We start from the raw sequence: 18819 nt of genomic DNA on the forward strand, positions 1-18819 counted from the left end.
GCAGTGCAGCAGACAGCATGATCATGCAGGATCTTGGCTTATACAGAAGCCAAAACTGGGACATGAAATATTTTCTGCTGCAGGTGTTCATGCTGCATGAAAAGGACATAAATAGATTAATGTTGGCAGGAGAGCAGTAATCTGATGCCTGCTTCCTAACAAGGAACTCTCTAAGCCTAAGTACATTTTGTTAGAGAGCCACAAGAAGTATCATGCTGTTTTTCCAGTCCAGCAGCCCTTCAAGAGATTAACCTCAACAAATGAATATGTTCAGTTGAAGGCTGAAGATGACCTCTAACTTAATGACCATTGCAGCAAAACACCTTTGGTAGGTTCTTGGGGAGAAGCCAAGCATCCCTGGATAATGAAGAAAAAAAGGATAATGAAGAAAAAAAGCCCCGATCTTTCGTAAATGGCCTTTATAATGCCGTTTTAGTCTACTCAAAGATACATTCATAAATTCTGTGGGTGTCCTGTATACCTATAGATGATAATGTGTCTGTTATATATTCCTGTGGGTTCGTGCTTCTTGGCACTTTGATCCATCAGTCATGCTAAGGTTCCTTGGGCTGGTCTTGCAGGGAGATGTCATCCTTGTCTCAAAGTGAGTTTTCCACAAGCAGCTCTGATTAACTGTTGGAGTCATACTGCACCAGCACTATCACTACCATAATTAACAGAGTACAAGGAAGGCCTAGAGGGAAGGAAAAAGAGTTGAGCCATTAAGGGGTATTCTTTTAGCTGCTATAAATGTTTCTCAAGAATGCTTCCAAATTTTATTAGCAACAGGACATAGCTCAAAAGTTATTCTGAGGTCCATCAGCTTTTTTCTAAGCCACATCCTATGCTAACTCATTTGGTGCCTGGAAGTTGTTTATGGATACTGGTTCTCCCTGGTGGAACAGTTGCAATCCATGGATGGCACAGGTAGGCCACATATGCCCAGGTACATAAAAAAAGGATTCAGAATTACATTCATCTGTCAAAAAGCCTTTGAACATCATATGCCTGTGCTACAATTATCAGTGGCATCTAAGAAGCTGATTATGTATCAAATACTAAGTGATTCCTACTTTCTTTTCTTGTGTAAACAGTGGTGACGTTTTGCTTTTGCAAAAAGACTAATTTTTTTATTTAAAAAATATTGTTTTATCGTGAAATTAACAATATGCAAGACAGTGTTCTTGTCACAGTCTGACTCTCAAATTTATTAAATGAAATTGCACTTACCCTAAATAATAAAAGATAGATGACTGACTGACTGAGAGACAGACAGAATTTAGTATAGTGTTCAAATACATTTATAAATCATTAGAACAACGAATTAGCCTTCAGTTTTCAAGAAGATGGGTGTATTTTTCAGAAACTGCAAATAAAACTTCCCTAAGGACTTAGGAGGAGCCACTGTCAAGGCGTGTCCTCTTAGTTGATAATGGTGGGCCTATCCAATAAAATCTTATACTTTCAACACTCAGTGGTATACTTTATGACAGACCTGGGGAGGTGGGAGTTTTAATTTTTCTACATTTTCAATTTTTAGGAGGGTTACACCTTGTGAGTAGATCAATAGGTACCGCTTTGGCGGGAAGGTAACGGCGTTCCGTGTCGTCATGCTGGCCACATGACCCGGAAGTGTCTACGGACAACGCCGGCTCTAACGGCTTACAAACGGAGATGAGCACCGCCCCCTAGAGTCGGACAAGACTGGACTTTACGTCAAGGGAAACCTTTACCTTTACTTACACCTTGTCACAAGCCATAGTGAATTAGTACCCTTGCCTTTTCTTTCAGACAGTGCTCAAACTTCACTCAGGTTTCAGAATCCTGCAAGAAAGTCTAGATTTAGGGGCTAATTAGGAGCACAGAAATCAGGAATAGGGCATAGGAAACTCCTGTCTCTTTGATCCAGGCACGCTGTAATTAGCAGAGCCTGTGTGCCCCTCACAGCAGATGTCCAGGCTCAAATGAGCATCTAGAATGTGAGAGACAATCAGAGCAGCCGCAAACGGGAACAGAGTCTCTACTTCGATTGGCTTTTCATCTGGGCATGCTTGGGTCCCCAGATGTGCTGGGCTTCTCAAAACAGAAATATACATAGTTGCAAATGCTCAGTGTTATTATGCTGTATCTCTCAATATCTGATTATTCTCTGAAACAAACTGATGCTTATTCACAAGTAAGACACATGGCTGTCAAACTGAAAGGGAGAGATAAGACTATTGGTTCAAGGCTTAAAACAGCAGAGCTACACCTCTGCTCTGAATTCCTTCTTTCCAAAGTTGTTTTTCTTACTTTCTAAAATACACTATATGAAATACGTGGCTTTTAGACAAACACTGTTTTGAGCACCTTACAGGTTCTGGGTTCCTGAATGTCTTCTGTAGCATGCTGGTCAAAAACATACATGTATTTTTTTTTTCATTCTTCTAAACTTGTACAAGGCTGTTCCCATTTCATTTATTTATCAATAGTTACATTTTAGAACTTGACTTTCCACAGAGTACTGTTCAAAGCTGTGCTTTTTAAAACTATTAGGCCTGTCTTGTGCCTAGGTAGTCTCATTGGCTAAAATTGGGTGCAGGTCTTCCCTTGCTCAGAGTGGCTTCTCTATGCTGGGAACAGCAACAGTCTTTGAATATGTGCTTGTTCTGAATCGCTTAGAGATACAAGAACTCTGCCAGAGGAAGATGTGGCACTTCCAATTCATCACCCCAGTCATCACCTTTGGATACCTGTGGAAGCTGCACCCATCCCATGCCCAGTTCTGTGACATGCAGATTTCTCACATCCCTTTCCCCCTCATTTTCCAATCTCAGAAAGAATGCCTGTCTGTGTTTGCAAAGGATTTTGAGGGGTATGTTGCCCATCAATAATTTTTTTCAATGTGCACAAATGTAACCTACCACAATCTGTGATACACAAACTTGAAAACTGTGTTCATATTTCAAGAACACTTTTATGATCTGTTTGAAAAGGACATTACAGTTGAAGACCAAAGAGCAATACTTATCAACATTTAAATAAAACATTTTGGTGGCATTTATGTATATAAATATTTCTTCATATTAATAGAACACAAAATTAAATAGCTCAGATACACAGACACTATTTAATATACTTCCACTGTTGTCAAAATCACCTGTAAACACCATCTCACACTGAATACAAAAGCAGCTTTTATACCAGTTCTGTGTTCACAACACTGATTCCTCTTTTCATAAAGGAAGTTGCTTTTTTCTTTTAAATTTGTCAGATCTGAGTGTCAGATCAGAAATGAAAAAAGGTGGGGAGAAGCCCCATAAAACCCTTGGTCAATTGAAAATGTAATATACAAAATTGCTTTTTAAAATGTAAATAAATCTGATCTGAAACAATTGCTTAAAGTACAGACCTTTCCTCGGGGATGTCCTGACTTTCACAAAGTACAGCAGAGGCACATACCACTTTGAACACCTCCTGTGCACACAGCACTGAGTGAAAGGGAGTCGCATAAGAGCAGGGGGGTTGCGCTCAAGCTCTGCGGTGCTGACTGAATTGATAAGTAAGAGGGATCGCTGCTCATGTCTCAGCTACATTAAAGCCCTTTTTTTGTCTTTCTGAGAAGGTGCTTAGCTATCTGAATTAGGAAACAATTTACATTCACTTGGGACTTTGTACTGCACAAACTGGAAATTTCCACTACTGTTTGGAACAAAAACAGCAATAATAATAATAACAGAAGCTTTCAAAATTGACAAGCGTTATTGAAAGTGCCAGTTTGTTATTTTAAAAAAATACAGTTATTTACCCCTTGTCTAAAATGCCTTTCAATGTGCAGAAAATAGAGACAAGACATTGGTTCTGAGACTCTCCTGGTGCATTCTCCATGGGAGCATGCCTGTCGCAGACAGCTGGGAAGAAGTGATGTGCTTATTCCATAGACTCTTTGTCCTTGTCATGCGCTTGAACAAATGCACAGGATAAACACGGACCTGACTTTTTGCTGACACTGTTCTTAAGCCTCTTTCTGGATCTCTTTCTCTCTCCCCCCCCCCCCCAATTTGTAGAAAGGATGATACTCTCTGATTTGCACAGGAACCATGTTCCAGCTTTTCTACAACTTAGAGATTCCCAGGGCTACACTGGGTGCTAAGTACTGCACTGAAAATCTATGTCCCTCTGTGACCCTCACATTTAAAGCTGAAGGAAAGCCTGTACCCAGTTTCTCATGCCCTGTGTTAAATTAAATACTCATAAAGATTCTGCCTTCTGAATGTGGCCACACATCTCCAGTTTAAAGGGTATCTTAAGGTTTAAAGGATATCTCTACTTGAAAAATATACATACTCTCGTCTTCTGCTTAAATGTATAGATATAACATGCACCCTTTGGAAATTCTTCACTGCTGTACACAAATCTCCTTTGTGGAGCTGCCATTTTAAGATTGCCCAAATCAATAATATATAAACAAGTGCTGAAAGACTGTTTTCAAGGCCCCTTGTGCTGCTCACATCTTGTAGTGATGGTAATTACTGTTGAGAAAGACAAGACCTCACCTTTCCTGTAAACAGATAGCAAGCACTGATGTTCCTGCACAGGTTATTTAATAAACTGGGTCAACAAATTGACATTACATCTACAAAAGGAGAAGATGGAAAGCTCTAAGATGTTTGGGACATCTGTACAGTATTTGGAACACTCACGGACCCACATTTTGAAATAAATCTGTCCAATTGGTGACACATTGGATCTTACCAGGTTTATTGGAAAACCTATTGGGAGTGGGCTAGCTATGCGTGCTCTCCTGAGATCCCAGAATGGATTAACAAGTGCAGGACTGAATAGATCACTAACAGTTTTGTATGCAGCTTTTCGGAACTGTGTAGATAAATCTTCAGATATCTGGTTGTTCCTTATTAAATACATTTGTAATTAGTTTTTGCTTAATGTGGCTTAAACGGTTACAGTATACAGGAAGTATTAAAAGGATACATACACCAGGCTGCTACTTTCACATCTTGAAGATACATGTAGTCGGCTCCAGCAACCACCCTCCCTTAAATGTTTATTACTGTGGTTAAAAAATACTATTCTATGAAGCTTCCCGGGGAATCCGCTTATGAAAAATGACTGATGGTCTCTGCTGATATTGTTGCTTACGCCGTTTACGTTTGTCACACTGACAGAGCAGTAACATCTTGAATGTCGTTCTGAATGTTTTATTACAGAGTGCATAGCACATAGGGTTCACTGTACTATTGATGTAGCAAAGCCAGTACCCCAGGTTCCAAAATGTTTTGGGGATACATTTACAAAATGTGTTTACCAGGACCATGATATTGTATGGGGTCCAGGTGATAATGAAGGCAAACAAAATGGCACTAAGTGTCTGTGCAGCTTTCTTTTCTTTGATTAGTGACATTCGCTTTCGTTTGGTGATCTGACTTCTTGTCTTCAAGGCAAACTTCTTGGCCAGGGTGGCTTCCTTGAATGACAAAGGTAAGGCAGTAGGTGCCTTTGCCCCTGTTGAAATGCAGTCTGAAGCCTTTCCTGTGTATACTGCAGATCCTGGTTGAACTGGAAGTTTGGGAAAGCATTTCTGTAAATTCCCATCATCCATGCTCTTTTGTAGATGAAGCCTTTTTGGTTTCTGCTCCTTCAACTCTGTGTCCAACTTCTGCAGTTCATCCTCTGACCCTGGCAGATCTTCCGTTGAAGGCAGTTTTGTAGAGTTGAGAATTGTACTATGTCCTGGAAGCTTTAGTACAATGGAGTAGATGGCTCGAGTGTCTGAGGCAATGTCATCTTCATCAGAAGAGGCAGAGTTCTCAAGGGATGCATTGCCATCATTGTTGTTCCAGCTGTCACTGCTGCTATGCTCCTGATCAACTTGATCTGAACTGGGTTTCCAGCTCTTGGATGTCATCCAGAAGTTGCAGCCTCCATATTTTCTTCGCTTGGTACGTTTTGTGTTCTGCTGCTGCAGTTCATAACTGCTGCAGCTTCTAGAACTTCCTGTTTGGTTGACAAAACATGCTGCCTCAGCCTCACTGCCAGAAGCCTGGAGTCCTGCTAACTCTTTGGTACGTTTCTCTGTCTCCTTGTATATCCTCCAGTACAAAATACTCATAATGGTAACTGGCAAATAAAAGGCAGCTATGGCAGTGCCGAAAGTGAGGACAGGTTCATTTAGGAACTGGATATAACATTCACCCTCTTCAACAGTCCGCTTCCCAACAAAATATTGCCAGAACAGAATAGCAGGAGCCCAAAGGATGAATGAGATGACCCAAGCTAAGCCAATCATCACTGCAGCCCTTCTGGTTGTTCGTTTAGCTCTATAGGTAAGTGGCCTCGTGATGGAAAAATATCTGTCAAAACTGATGACCAGCAGATTCATGACAGAAGCATTGCTTGCCACATAGTCAATGGAGAGCCATAGGTCACAGGCCAAGTCTCCCAAAGCCCAGCGGCCCATGATTAGATATGTGGTGAAAAGGTTCATGGAAATAATACCAATTATCAGGTCTGCACAAGCAAGACTCAATAAAAAGTAATTGTTAACCGTTTTCAGTTGTTTGTTGACTTTAAATGCCACAATCACCAGGATGTTCCCGATGATGGTGACAAGGGCCAGAATGCCAGTGAGGAAAGCAATCAGGACAACTTGCCAGACAGCATGTCCTCCCAGAGGATCAGGAGGAACATTTGACACATTGGTCATGTCCACAGTAGTGAAGAAAAGGCTCTCATTTGAATGAGACGGGCCATAGGTGCTAGTGAACAGTGGAGCTTCATTGGGAAGCCCTTTTCTTTGGAAGTCTCGAATCCAGAAGGTGCTCACATTTGGAACCAACGAAGTGATTGTGCTGTTGCTAGATGGGATCATTGTGATATTCTGACATATTCTGCAAAAAGGTCAGAAGAAACAAATGGCATGTAAGTAATATATTTATGACATCACTGCATATCTTTCTATTAGCATCAAATATCTTATCCAGGATATTGAGTAGCTAGATCCTGTTATGATTTGGGATTATATCATGGAGATAAAAACCCTTTAAACATTTGTCCCTGACATTTATGCTGTCCACAAATTATCCATTTATTTCTGATTTTTTTTTGTAGTATAAATTGCAAGTGAAGGACTCTATGAATGACTAGGGCAGGAGCAAAAGGTTAAAAACACATGTTCTCATGCTAGGGTTCTGACCTTCTCTGGGTTTATGTGCTAATTTTTGAGTAAAAAACCAACAAAAAGACATAGCTGCCACCTCTAATATTGACGTAACGTTATTTAGACCAACTTTTCTCAACTTTGTATTGTGGAAGGGCTGTACTAGAAAAAGCACCCTACTTGAAATAAGTGCTTAATTTTATTGCTGACCTCACCCTTGGCTGTGGACAAACAACAGGCCATTGTTTAGAAGTTAGGATGAACCTATTAAGCCTATTGTTTTGACACTACAACTGAACACTCAGCCAGGATCCAATAGCAAAATCAGCTCAGTAATATAATTACCACATTTTAGCTTGCAAAAACAGAATATATCAATTAACCAGGACAAACGTAAGTCCCATTGACTTCACAGAATAAGATAGTTGCAATGGACTCTGGAAATCTTCTAAAAGTGTTCTCTATCCAGTGCAGGATACTGTTGAAGCATGATTGTCTGACTTCTGTTTAAACATCTCTACTGCAAAAGGCCCCACCCAAAGATACTTCAGTGTTAGAAAGTTTCTCACAATATTTACTCAAAATCTACTTCTCTAGGATTCCAATTTCCATTTTCTACTGGACAGCCTTTCAGATATTTGGGGATATTTATGTTGTCTTCCCATAATTTTCTCTTTCCTGGTTAAATATTTAGTATGTCAACTACTTCTCATAGGACTAGATTTCTGGCCTCCTTGCTGTCTTGGCTGCTCTTCTACTGCAATTAGTCAACATCTTTTGTAAGATTTGGTACCTCAGCTACTTGCAAATAATGAGGGCACAAACATGCCCCAACAACAACTTTTTTTCTCCCAGGTCACCAGGATGGTGCCTTCATCTGACATCCAGCATAATTAGTCTTAAATTGTCCATCAGCTGTACCATTATTTGAGTAGCATTTACTACCCTATCTTGAAACCATCCAAGGTCAGATTTAAGATGTATAAAATCTGTTAGCTTTTGTCATCTTGGTACCTTGAGTCAAGGGCAACAGGTAGTAGTGACTTGAAACAGGCAAAACAGAAAGGACAGCAAATTTCATGCTGGTATGATTTTCTGCTGATTCAAGGATGGGTGAATGGTAATTTAACTCAGCAGTGGGGAAAGGCCTTAAAATTGCATTACTTACTTTATGCAATTAAAAAGCTGGCTCATGTTTCACTAGCTCCTTTTTACATGTAGCATTGCCAAGTCAGGTGTCTCCTCTTTTATACATGCACCTTGCAAGGAACTACCTCCTGGCAAGTGGTGTTAGAAATCCAATAGGCCAAAACAAGTGTATATAGGTCTACTTGATTTCATAAATAGAGCAATAAAACAAATACATCACTAGACTTGATCTAGGTAAATATTATTCCAAGAAATATAGAAATGCTAGCAGAAAATGCCTGAGAATAGAAGGAAAAGCTAACTGTCATTGCAGTAGTCAAATGGAGACCAAGAATGAAATATACACATTAAAAAACAGGAATGCCTATATTTGTGCTGATATAGGATTGTATCCAATGGTGCATTTTATAGACAGAATGGCATCTAATATTGGAATGGATTCTTCCTCCTCTTCTTCCACACATCCTATAATCTGCTCTAGTGTGTTGAGGACATCCCCAGAGCAGTTGTGGAAAGCATGCGCGGGCAGACTTGGAGGAAGGATGAGAGCAAGGAAAGTCCATTGCGATGGCAGAAGTCCACCTGCATAATGTTGGAGACATCCCATAGAAAGAAGAGCTCGTAAACTTATTAGTCTTGCCTAAGACAGAAGCCAAAGCTGAAATTATACCATTATATCATGTGTTCATGATAATGCCACATCACCATTACCTATTTGTAGTAAATAGCGTTTCCAACTCAAAACGCAGACAGCTTTCATAGAATCTCATAACCCTTTTTCATCTTGTACAGAGGGAATTTATCAAATAATGTATCATATCTTAATTGAGGAGAAAAGATAAGATAAAATGGCAAAGCAGCCTGTAAAAATATGGGGAAAAAAAATAGAAGAAATGACCTGATAGAATGACAGAGGAGGTGGTATAGGAAAGCATTGCAAAATGAGATACTGTCAAGTCCTGGAAGTAAAATGAAGAATAATTGAGTACGTCTCACACTGAACAAGATCTACGATGTTTCTCCATAAATTAGGTAACATTGTTTATACATCCTGACAGCCAAACATCTGGTTCATAGGGTGCTTTACAAAAGCAAAAGACCCACACGCCAGTAGTAAAACAAGTGCCAGGAGTTTGCTTTAAAAGGCTGAAATTCTAGCATATCCAGATAGCGACATGACCCGATTCAACAGAGTGCTGCCTCTGCTTTCAAAGAGCTGCTGGCATCGTACACACACACACACACACACACACACACACAGTGGGCGTGATAAACCAATGACTATTATTTAGGATAAGTCAGCTTCTTTTGCTCATGGAAAGCATGAAATACCAAATCACTTGTAAACATTAACATTGCTTTTAACAATACAAGAGAAGGAAGAGCAGTCAAAGGTGGATCCCGGGAGTGGGGGCGGCAGGCTCCTATCTGTTCTCTGTTATGGGAACAGAGCAGCAAATGCACGACTGTCAATCTCTGGCAATGTTTAAAAACGATTTGTATGAAAAACTGCCTTAAAAGGACTTGCAATGGATTTTGTCAGTTTCATACTTTCATACTGCGTGGCATGACCTCCGCTTTGTAGAGCTGCAGTCCTTTATTTCCCTATAAATCTACATATTCATCCTTTCTCTCTCTCTTGGGCTATTCTCAAAAGGCTCCACAATTTCAAGTATGTGGTGCAGACTTTTCTGAACAGCTCCCCAAAGGTAGTCCGTCAAGTTATAAGTCGGGGGCTGAAAATTCAAGAAGACCTCTAGATGGCAATGAAGAGGTAGGGGTATTTTTAAATATCTCTTTGCTCACGTCTAGTGGTCATCTGAATTGTTCGTAGTCCAGATCTTGTAGCCCTATTAAAGGAAAGCAAAGGGGGTGATCGGGTGATTCAAGGCATTTTTGCTAGTTTGGGTTTTCTCACAGCCAATATATAATATTGCAACTTCAACTTCCTATGTGGAGGATGCTGGGGGTTGAGCTGAGTGGTGTGATATTGACCTGAGCAGCCTACCAGTGAGTTTTATTCCCTCATTAAATTATTTTCCTATAAGAGCTCTGGCAAGGCTGACATTACTTTGGATTTTGTTCACTTTCTCATATCTCAGTTTCTTTAATGTAGCCAGCCCGTAAGTCTTGACTATTCTTTTTCGTGTAATCGTAGAATTTTTCACCTTCTGCTACAAAAGTGGGAGCTCAGCTCAGCTCTCAGCACTCTGGATAGGGGCTCAAGGCTATTTTAAAAGGATTGGGGCTCAATTGGCACAAGTTTCAGTCTCCTGACAATGGATGAGTGCCAGATTAACACAGTCCAAACTGTTACTGTTCTAAAGCAATACTGAGGGCATACATGCCAGCTTCTTTCTCTGTAGAGTACCTATCTCTGTGGGATTGTACCTTGCTGGGACAATTATCTTTCTTCTGTTGCCTCTTATAACTACTCAATCCATGTGATTGCCAGCAGACCACAACTTCCCCACAACTAATTCCTACCAGTCATGAGGGGGTCTTTCTCAGGTGGGTCCAGCTTGCCAACTAGCTAGGCTACTCTAGGCAGTCCCAAAAACTCAGTGACTCGCAGCAGCAAAACTACACTATCCCACAGTGGCAAGTCAGAATTCTGGGCTCTGCTCAGAAGAGGTCAAGCTTCACCAATGATCATGTTCTGTTAGGTAACCCACTAAAGCCATTTATGAGGGGTCCAGGAGGGCCCAAACTTGCCAGCTGGCTATGCCAACTCTCCTGTTACATTAGGAAAAACAGTAATCAGAGGCAATAAAGCAAAAATCTGTGGCACCCCAGAAAAGCAAGAGAAAACCTAAGAACTTATTTTAAATACAGTTTTTGAAAGTGTGTATATGATTAATAATAATAATGTAATAATAATAATATCTTTCTGCACTGGTCTTTTTGCTAGGCAGTTAAAAAGCTGTTGTGCTGTCCTATCTTCACCTCTCCAATCTCAGTTCTAAAACAAGTACTGTGGGGAGGCAGTATTTAAAAAACGCATTATGGTAAAATAATATTCTTGAAGCTATCCAATTGAAACTTGGCAGGGTTGAAGTTTGCTAAAGAATCTACCACCCCTTCTATTTTGATTTCATTCTGCTCAAAAGTAAAGCATCTTCAGATGTTTGAAGCGTCCACATTATAAGATGCTTTTTAAAATCCAATCTTGAATCTCAAATTGCTTCAAATAGCTTCAGCTTGTCACTGAAACTTGAATTACGGACTTGAATTGTCTCCTCTTTGAATCTTGAATCTCTAATTCATCTAAAATTAGGGGTGATTTTACCATATTTGGAATGTTTTTTTCCAATCTGAATGTTCCCTGTCCCTAACACACTAAGAATTACTAGGATGTATATATCCACCTTTTCTGTTTGGAGGTAATTAAAAAAAAAGTCTTAAGATTATTAGAGTCTTGAATAAGTGGACAGAAGAGGAGCAATTCTGAAGCACCTAATCACACAGAAGAGCTATAGACTGTCCAAAATACTGTTTTTCAAGTTTTAAATTTGGGGAAACAAATGCTAGTGCTAAACGCTCCACTAAACTGTTAGCAGTGTGTTTTCATTTCTTAAATTAATGAGAAATAAAATGAATACTTGGTTGCTATGATAAATAAATGAAAGTACAAAAAAACTGCAAAGACGAAGAGTAGATATATGTTGTTTTGATGCTGATTTTTAAAAAAAATGTTTTAGCTGACAAGAAACATTGTATTGTATTGCTTAGCAACTGGATCCAAATTGATAATCTGATTATAAAATTGAAAAACTTGCTTAGTGTCAAATCTTTATAGATATTTAAAATAAGAACCATTGACCAATGCATTTGAATGTTTATAGATCATAATGCCTTAGGTAATGTTTATTACAATGCCATTCTATAACTCAAGCTGAGTCTGTATTGCTATGGAATAAAATAATAATGGAAGAGAAATGAATAAACTAGATAATAAATCAGAAACAAGGAGGGCCTACAAAAAGGAAAAAAAAAATCAAATGTACTTGTTTAGTTTATATCCAACCTTAGTTTATTTCCAGTTTTAGGCTACTAAAGATGGCTGTTCCTTCATTAATGTTGTGGCATTATTATAGAAGTATTAATCAAAATTTATGAAGTGTCGTATCTTTCAAGCATATTCTATCATCATAATCTTTTAAGCATATTCTATGAATAATACAACTAAACATATTGTCATAATCTTTCAAGCATATACTATTAATAATACATATTCTATGAATAATACAACTAAGCCATCAAGTTAAACACATGTATTAAAAAGTTATATATTATTATTATTATTATTATTATTATTATTATTATTATTATTGTCACTGACCAGAGTTGCAAACAAAAACACATTGAAAATAAAAATAAAGTAAAAACAAAACAAGGTAAAATATTACAACTAGTGGTGGGTTTGTCAGTGGGTAATAAAAGTCTGCCTAATTTTACTGGTAGTATAACAAAATTTAGCTACCTTCAAGGAATCATACTGAATCATGCTGATCTGATAACAACTATCGATAAAAAAGATCAGTATTTCCTGGGTGTTTTATCAGGTAAAGAGTTGTAAGGCGGGTCCTTGAGTCCTTATAGAGGGTACAGTACAGCAGGACATGAGCTGTAGTTTCAGCAGCCCCTTGTCCTCAGGGGCACAGTCTCAGCTCATAGGGGACTTTTTTGTAGCAGCCCTCCAAAACTGCTATGGGGAGAGCGTTGAAGCTAAGGTTAGTGCTAAGGTTAGTGCTCTTCAGAATTTAGAGACAGTTACGTGGTGTAAGTATCTCACTGGTTTGTAAAAAGGGGCTTGACTGCTGAGAAAAATGTTCCTAGGTAGAGCAGACGGGTCCTGCTGGGCTTCCAGGTCTGTGATACCTTGTTTAAATGTGCTGACTGCATGCTCATAACCCACCATTAGGAATGCCTCCCCGGAAAAGCCTAGGTGTTAGAGTTTTTGTGAGACTGTCCTGAACCATATTGATTTGTAATTGTCCTCAATAAGGAAAGAACTCAAACCTGTGGGAAAGAACAGTAACTTCAACCAATGTGCTATGATACAAGTCCATGCACCTGTTTTGACTTTAGACAGCTGTGCTGCCCTCCTTAATACCACATTTGGAAAGCAGTGGACTATCTGGAATACAGCTCTTAGGAATTTAGATTGGACCCTTTCAAGAGGAGTAAAGGAAGTGTAAGGTCCTAGCTGGGCACCGAAAAGTAGCTGTGCACGAGCCTTAGCCAAATATAGCTTCCGTGCTGCTGGGATAGGCTGTGTTCCTCTGCTGAAGTGAAAAGACTGAATTGCAGCCACTGTTTTTTGAGCATTTTGCATGACATAATTTTGGAGTGCACTGCGTTTGCTGGAGCTATGGAAAAACATGTCCAGCTATTTAAAAGATTTCACTTATTCAATACTCCGGCCATTTATCCTCCAGGCATGCAGTTTAGGTCTCTTTGCAAAGATCAGGATCATAGTTTTACTCTACCTGATTTCAAGTGCTTCCTCAGAGCAGTAATTGGCCAGAGCATTCAGAGCTCATTTAAATCCAGTTAACGTTTGTGACAGAAGTACTGTGTCATCTGCATACAACAAAGTTGCAATATCTCTGTTTGCTAATTTTTTGGGGGGTGATATTCTAATTGATTTATTTTATTTTGGCCACAAGTGGATTTATGTATAGATTAAACATCAAGGGACGCGGTGGCGCTGCGGGTTAAACCGCTGAGCTGTCGATCGGAAGGTCGGCGGTTCGAAACCGCGCGGCGGGGTGAGCTCCCGTTGCTCGTCCCAGCTCCTGCTCACCTAGCAGTTCGAAAACATGCAAATGTGAGTAGATCAATAGGTACCGCTTCGGCGGGAAGGTAACGGCGTTCCGTGTCGTCATGCTGGCCACATGACCCGGAAGTGTCTATGACAATGCCGGCTCCATGGCTTAGAAACGGAGATGAGCACCGCCCCCTAGAGTCGGATTCGACTGGACTTTACGTCAAGGGAAACCTTTACCTTTACTAAACATCAAGGAGAAAGGCTCATTTCTTGCCTTCACTGGATCCAGGACTGCTTTTAACACCAATACCCTCCTATAGTATAACTCTGCAATTGTATCCCTCTGAAAATACTTACAAATCATTGTGGGGGCTCGATGGGGAAGTTGAAGATCAAACTGACAAAGGAGAAGAATTCTTATCCCAGTGATTAGCAACCACTCAGAGACAGAAGTCTGGCTTTGGGTCTCATGCCATCCCTGGAATTGCCCCTTCTCTGACACCCAAAATACACCCATTTCTCTGACAGTTGATCTTAACAACAAACAGTAAGTACCAACTTATGTTCCCACCATTCTTGAGAACCTGCCTTTTACAATGGTTACTGCTGGGAACTCAGACTGACATTTGGATACCTCTAAAACCTTAACAATTCTTCATGGAAAGGCTGGAATGCTAAATCCAAAGACTCGGCTTTCATGAATTACGTTGCTGAATTTGACATACTCCTACTTCAAGAAACCTGATTAGATAACAGCTTATTTATATGTGGGTGTAAGTCTTTTTCACTTGCAGCAGCTCCTGGAGCAGGAAGAGGTAGATTGTGTGATGATTTAAGTATACAAATTTCAACTAAGCTACATTCAAACATTATACAGTTAGACCCAATGGAGCCCTATGCAATGTCTGTGCTGCTAAAATTTAACAATGCTCTGTTACTGCTGGTCAATGTCTATCTTCCACCTTCTCAAAATATGTCCCAATTTAGCAGCTGATGGCCCAGATTTGAAGCATACATAAGTACCCTTATGTTTAATAATTATGTAATCGTTTCTGGTGACCTAAATGCAAGTATGGAGGCAAATGATAAGGCGCTTTTTACTCAGTTCCACCAATACCCTCCAGAACTAGTTACAATTCCCCCCTCTATCAACCTGGCAATCTAAGGATTCAAAAGGGGATTGCAAGGGGCTGTGTTTATTACAAACAATTAAAAAAACTAAATTTATATCTATTGAATGAATCTATCAGTAGTGATTTCCCTGGTGAATTCTCCCACTGGGTTGGCTCAAGACCTTCCCTGATTGATTACACTTTAATCTCATGGAATTAAAAAAAAAATTAAGCCATTCAATTGTGTTTGATTCTCAGAGACTGCCTGGACAAGTCCCTTCAATTTTCTTGGAAAGGTTTTTCAGAAGTGGTTTGCCATTGCCTCCTTCCCAGAGAGAAGGTGACTGGCCCAAGATCTCCCAGCTGGCTTTGTGCCTGAGGAGGGACTAGAACTTACAGTTTCCCAGTTTCTAGCCTGATGCCTTCACCTCTACACCAAACTGGCTCTCTAATCTCATGGAATTTAATTACTCTTGTACAAAAATTTTATCTAGACAATTGACTTGATAGTGACCATCTTCCAGATGTCACAGTTATAAAAGCATTCAACAATTGCTTTCTGGAAACAGAACCTACTCCAGTTTTGGAAACAGACCCAGATCCAGGGCTGGTCTGGCCAGATGGACTCAGCAATGCAATGAGTAAACCTCTCAGCTGCTTCTGTCTGAAGCATTCTACTATTGTTAAAGAGAGGTCTGGGAATTCCCTTCTGCAGACATTGACCCAACTGATTCAGTTACTCCAGCCAGTGCTCTCCACCCAGATATTGAGGAAGAGAGGAAAACATGGGGGCAAGTCTTATCCCTCTCGGCCCTGGTTTGACGTGGAATGGTTTGAGGCCAGGAGTAAACTCATTAGGAATTTCAAATTATATAAAAAGAACCTGAGTACTCCATCCAGGACTTTATGCTCCCAAATAAACAATACAAACATCTATTACAAAACAAGAAAAGAGAATTCACTAGGGCTTCCTGGTAGCAATTGGTAACAGCATCTCAAGCCAGACATCCTGTTCTATTTTGGTACCTGATAGCTTCCCACCCAATTGACAGGCCCCTCTCACTTCCCCACCTCTTACCTGCATCTGTGTGGGAGGACCAATTTAGAGCATTATATTCACAAGAAGAGTCTCCTAAATTTGACTTAAATCTTAATTTAAGTTCCCTGCTCCCTAATTTTCAGTTTCAAGTACTGAAATAAAGACACTTATAAATGTCAGGCCCAGCTCATGAACGACAAAGAATCAATCCAGCCAAGTTCAGTTCCTTATTTGCTCACACCATATAGACAGAATCTTGCCAGACTAAATCTACTGTACTCTAACCTAAAGTGAAATAACTGGGAGGCTCTAGGGTGGGACTACTCTGAATCCCTTTGTCTTCCCATGTTCCAGCTCCAGGCTGAGTTGTCTTTTGTCCTGTGTGCCTCCTTATAACGTGCTCCCTCCTTCCTGAGAATTCCGGAGAACTAGCTGCATTACTCTAGTCCATCACATCACTTCCTTCTTCATAGACACATTCCATCACATCAAATCAGCTAAAGCCTGGCATTAAAAAGTTATTGGCACTTCCTGTCCTAACAGTCAGGAATCACGCTGAGACAAGGAGTAGGTCTCTAGTGTTTATTACTGCTACATAAGACAGAATCCTAACAAACTGAAGAAGCGTGGGAAAACCCAGACAGATAAACCCCCAAAGCTAAGGCGGGTCTGATCTGTGTCTCTTTGAATGGCTGCTTAATTCCTCAGTACTACGCATGCATTTCCCCCCCTGGATAGAGGCCCCCTCCTGCTCGCCATCAGTACTCATGACACTTCCTGTACCAAAGTACACATCATATTTTATATTCTACAGGTTCTGTGACTCATTCATCTCATAATTTCTGAGCTGCTTTGCAGCTGTTCCTAAGTTATTGAAACAAGGAATACCACAAATGTATTTACTGTATCACAGTGGACTTTGCTTTACCAATTTGTCCTGGGATTAACTATAGGAACCATAGGATGCTGTAGAAAACATCACGTGTTGCATATTACTGATAGTATCCTGGTTCCCTGTCTATAAATATCCCTGACTCTCACAAATCATGGTTGCATATGGCTAGACTCTGATCTGTCCATCATATGCATCCCCCAAATTCCTTCCAAGTACTGATTCGCTCTACCTGTTAGCAATGGTGCAATCAAGACAGGGCTCTGAGACAGAAAGCCCCCACCCGATAGAATAGAAAACTCTCAGCTGTAACTGGGCTAGTTTATTTTGTGTTCAAGTGAATTGAAAATATTTAATTGTATTCATCTATGGCTCTCCATCGTGGTGTTTTGAAATCCCCTAAAGAGAGGATGGATAGAGTACAACCCTTAACTCAAATACCTAAAATTGGCTAATGGCATTTGGGCCTGTCAGCTGTCCTTTTGTGACTTAAGAACTGTGTTGGGATAACCTCATAGAGGTGACATGTGCACAATTTCTACCACCAAGCCAAACAAAGCCAGAGACTTTGCAAATTTGTTTTTGTTGGCAGCTGGTGGATTTGCTCTTTGAAACAAAGGAAAAGATTGCTGGCCCAACCTCTCTTCCACATACTTAAAAACTGATAAGCCACCATCATTAGCACAACCGAGGGACAGAGGGGCTCAGGAGGGATGACTGGGGGACCATGATGCCCTGGCCTCATTTGCCTCCCAGTCCTACTTGGGAACCTGCCGCTTATAAATGTACTCAGTGTCCTAATAGGCTAGAGAACACCATGAACCTCTCATATAAATTGTAACTGTGTAATGTAAGAAAACAGACTACAGGGCCAGCAATACAGCTTGTACCTGCAAATTACCAGGAACATAAAGACTGCAGTTAATATGTTACTTTAGAAGTGTATAATTCATCTTTTTATTATATTTGGACCAGAAATGACATCTCTCCTCTTTTTCCATACTACTGTTTGGGCAAGTGCCAATGCTACACGATATTCAGCCAAACATGAGCAATCATGAAGTAAAACTGCAACTTTCTAAAACAAACAAACAAACAAACAAAAATAACAGTGTATTGGGGAAGGAGTCACCTTACACTTGCTGTTAAGAATAAAAGAGACTGTTAAAAGTATAGGAATAAGCAACAAAGGCATGAGTAATGTCTAAATAGGTTTTCTTTCTTTCCTTGACTAGTATATATGTACTTATGCGTATATTCACATCCCTAAACAAGTGGGTCACATTTAATGGGGAGAGGGAAATCTCCAGGACAGATTACAGCTGGAAGTGGCAACCCTCAGCTGACACAGTGAGGAAAGTGTGCATTGCACAGGATTTTTTCATGGGGGGTGGGGGTGGTCTTTTCTCCCTCTTTTGGAGCAGGGGGATTGTCTTCAATTCAGAGTTAACTTCCTTTTGATCAGTGTGCTACAGCCATATTAAACTGGATTCTTTTTTCGTTCAAAACCTCTAGATTTTAAAATGTGTATTACATTAAAACTTCCAATCTATGACTTGAACATTACAATTTGGCTATCTAGTATCCACTAGATGGTGCAGTGAACCTGCAATATAGTAGTTCATGAACCGAATGCCGTGGCATTTTGGTAGAAAGGCTAAGTTTCAAAGTGACAAGAACATTCCCCTCAAAACTATG

The 18819-nt window shown here is 40.0% G+C and overlaps 1 protein-coding gene across 1 annotated transcript in view; it reads right to left on the bottom strand.

The window, feature by feature from the left end:
• Nucleotides 1–2936: 2936 nt before the first annotated feature.
• Nucleotides 2937–18819, bottom strand: part of CHRM3 (cholinergic receptor muscarinic 3) — a 206498-nt gene continuing 190615 nt past the window's right edge. The window contains exon 3 of the mRNA XM_063306386.1: nt 2937–6887. Within this exon, the coding sequence (XP_063162456.1) occupies nt 5072–6868 (1797 nt within the window). The 5' untranslated portion in view covers nt 6869–6887 and the 3' untranslated portion in view covers nt 2937–5071. The remainder of the gene's footprint in view (nt 6888–18819) is intronic.

The sequence above is a fragment of the Candoia aspera genome, chromosome 1, assembly GCF_035149785.1.
Source record: "Candoia aspera isolate rCanAsp1 chromosome 1, rCanAsp1.hap2, whole genome shotgun sequence".
NCBI classification, from domain to species: Eukaryota; Metazoa; Chordata; class Lepidosauria; order Squamata; family Boidae; genus Candoia; species Candoia aspera.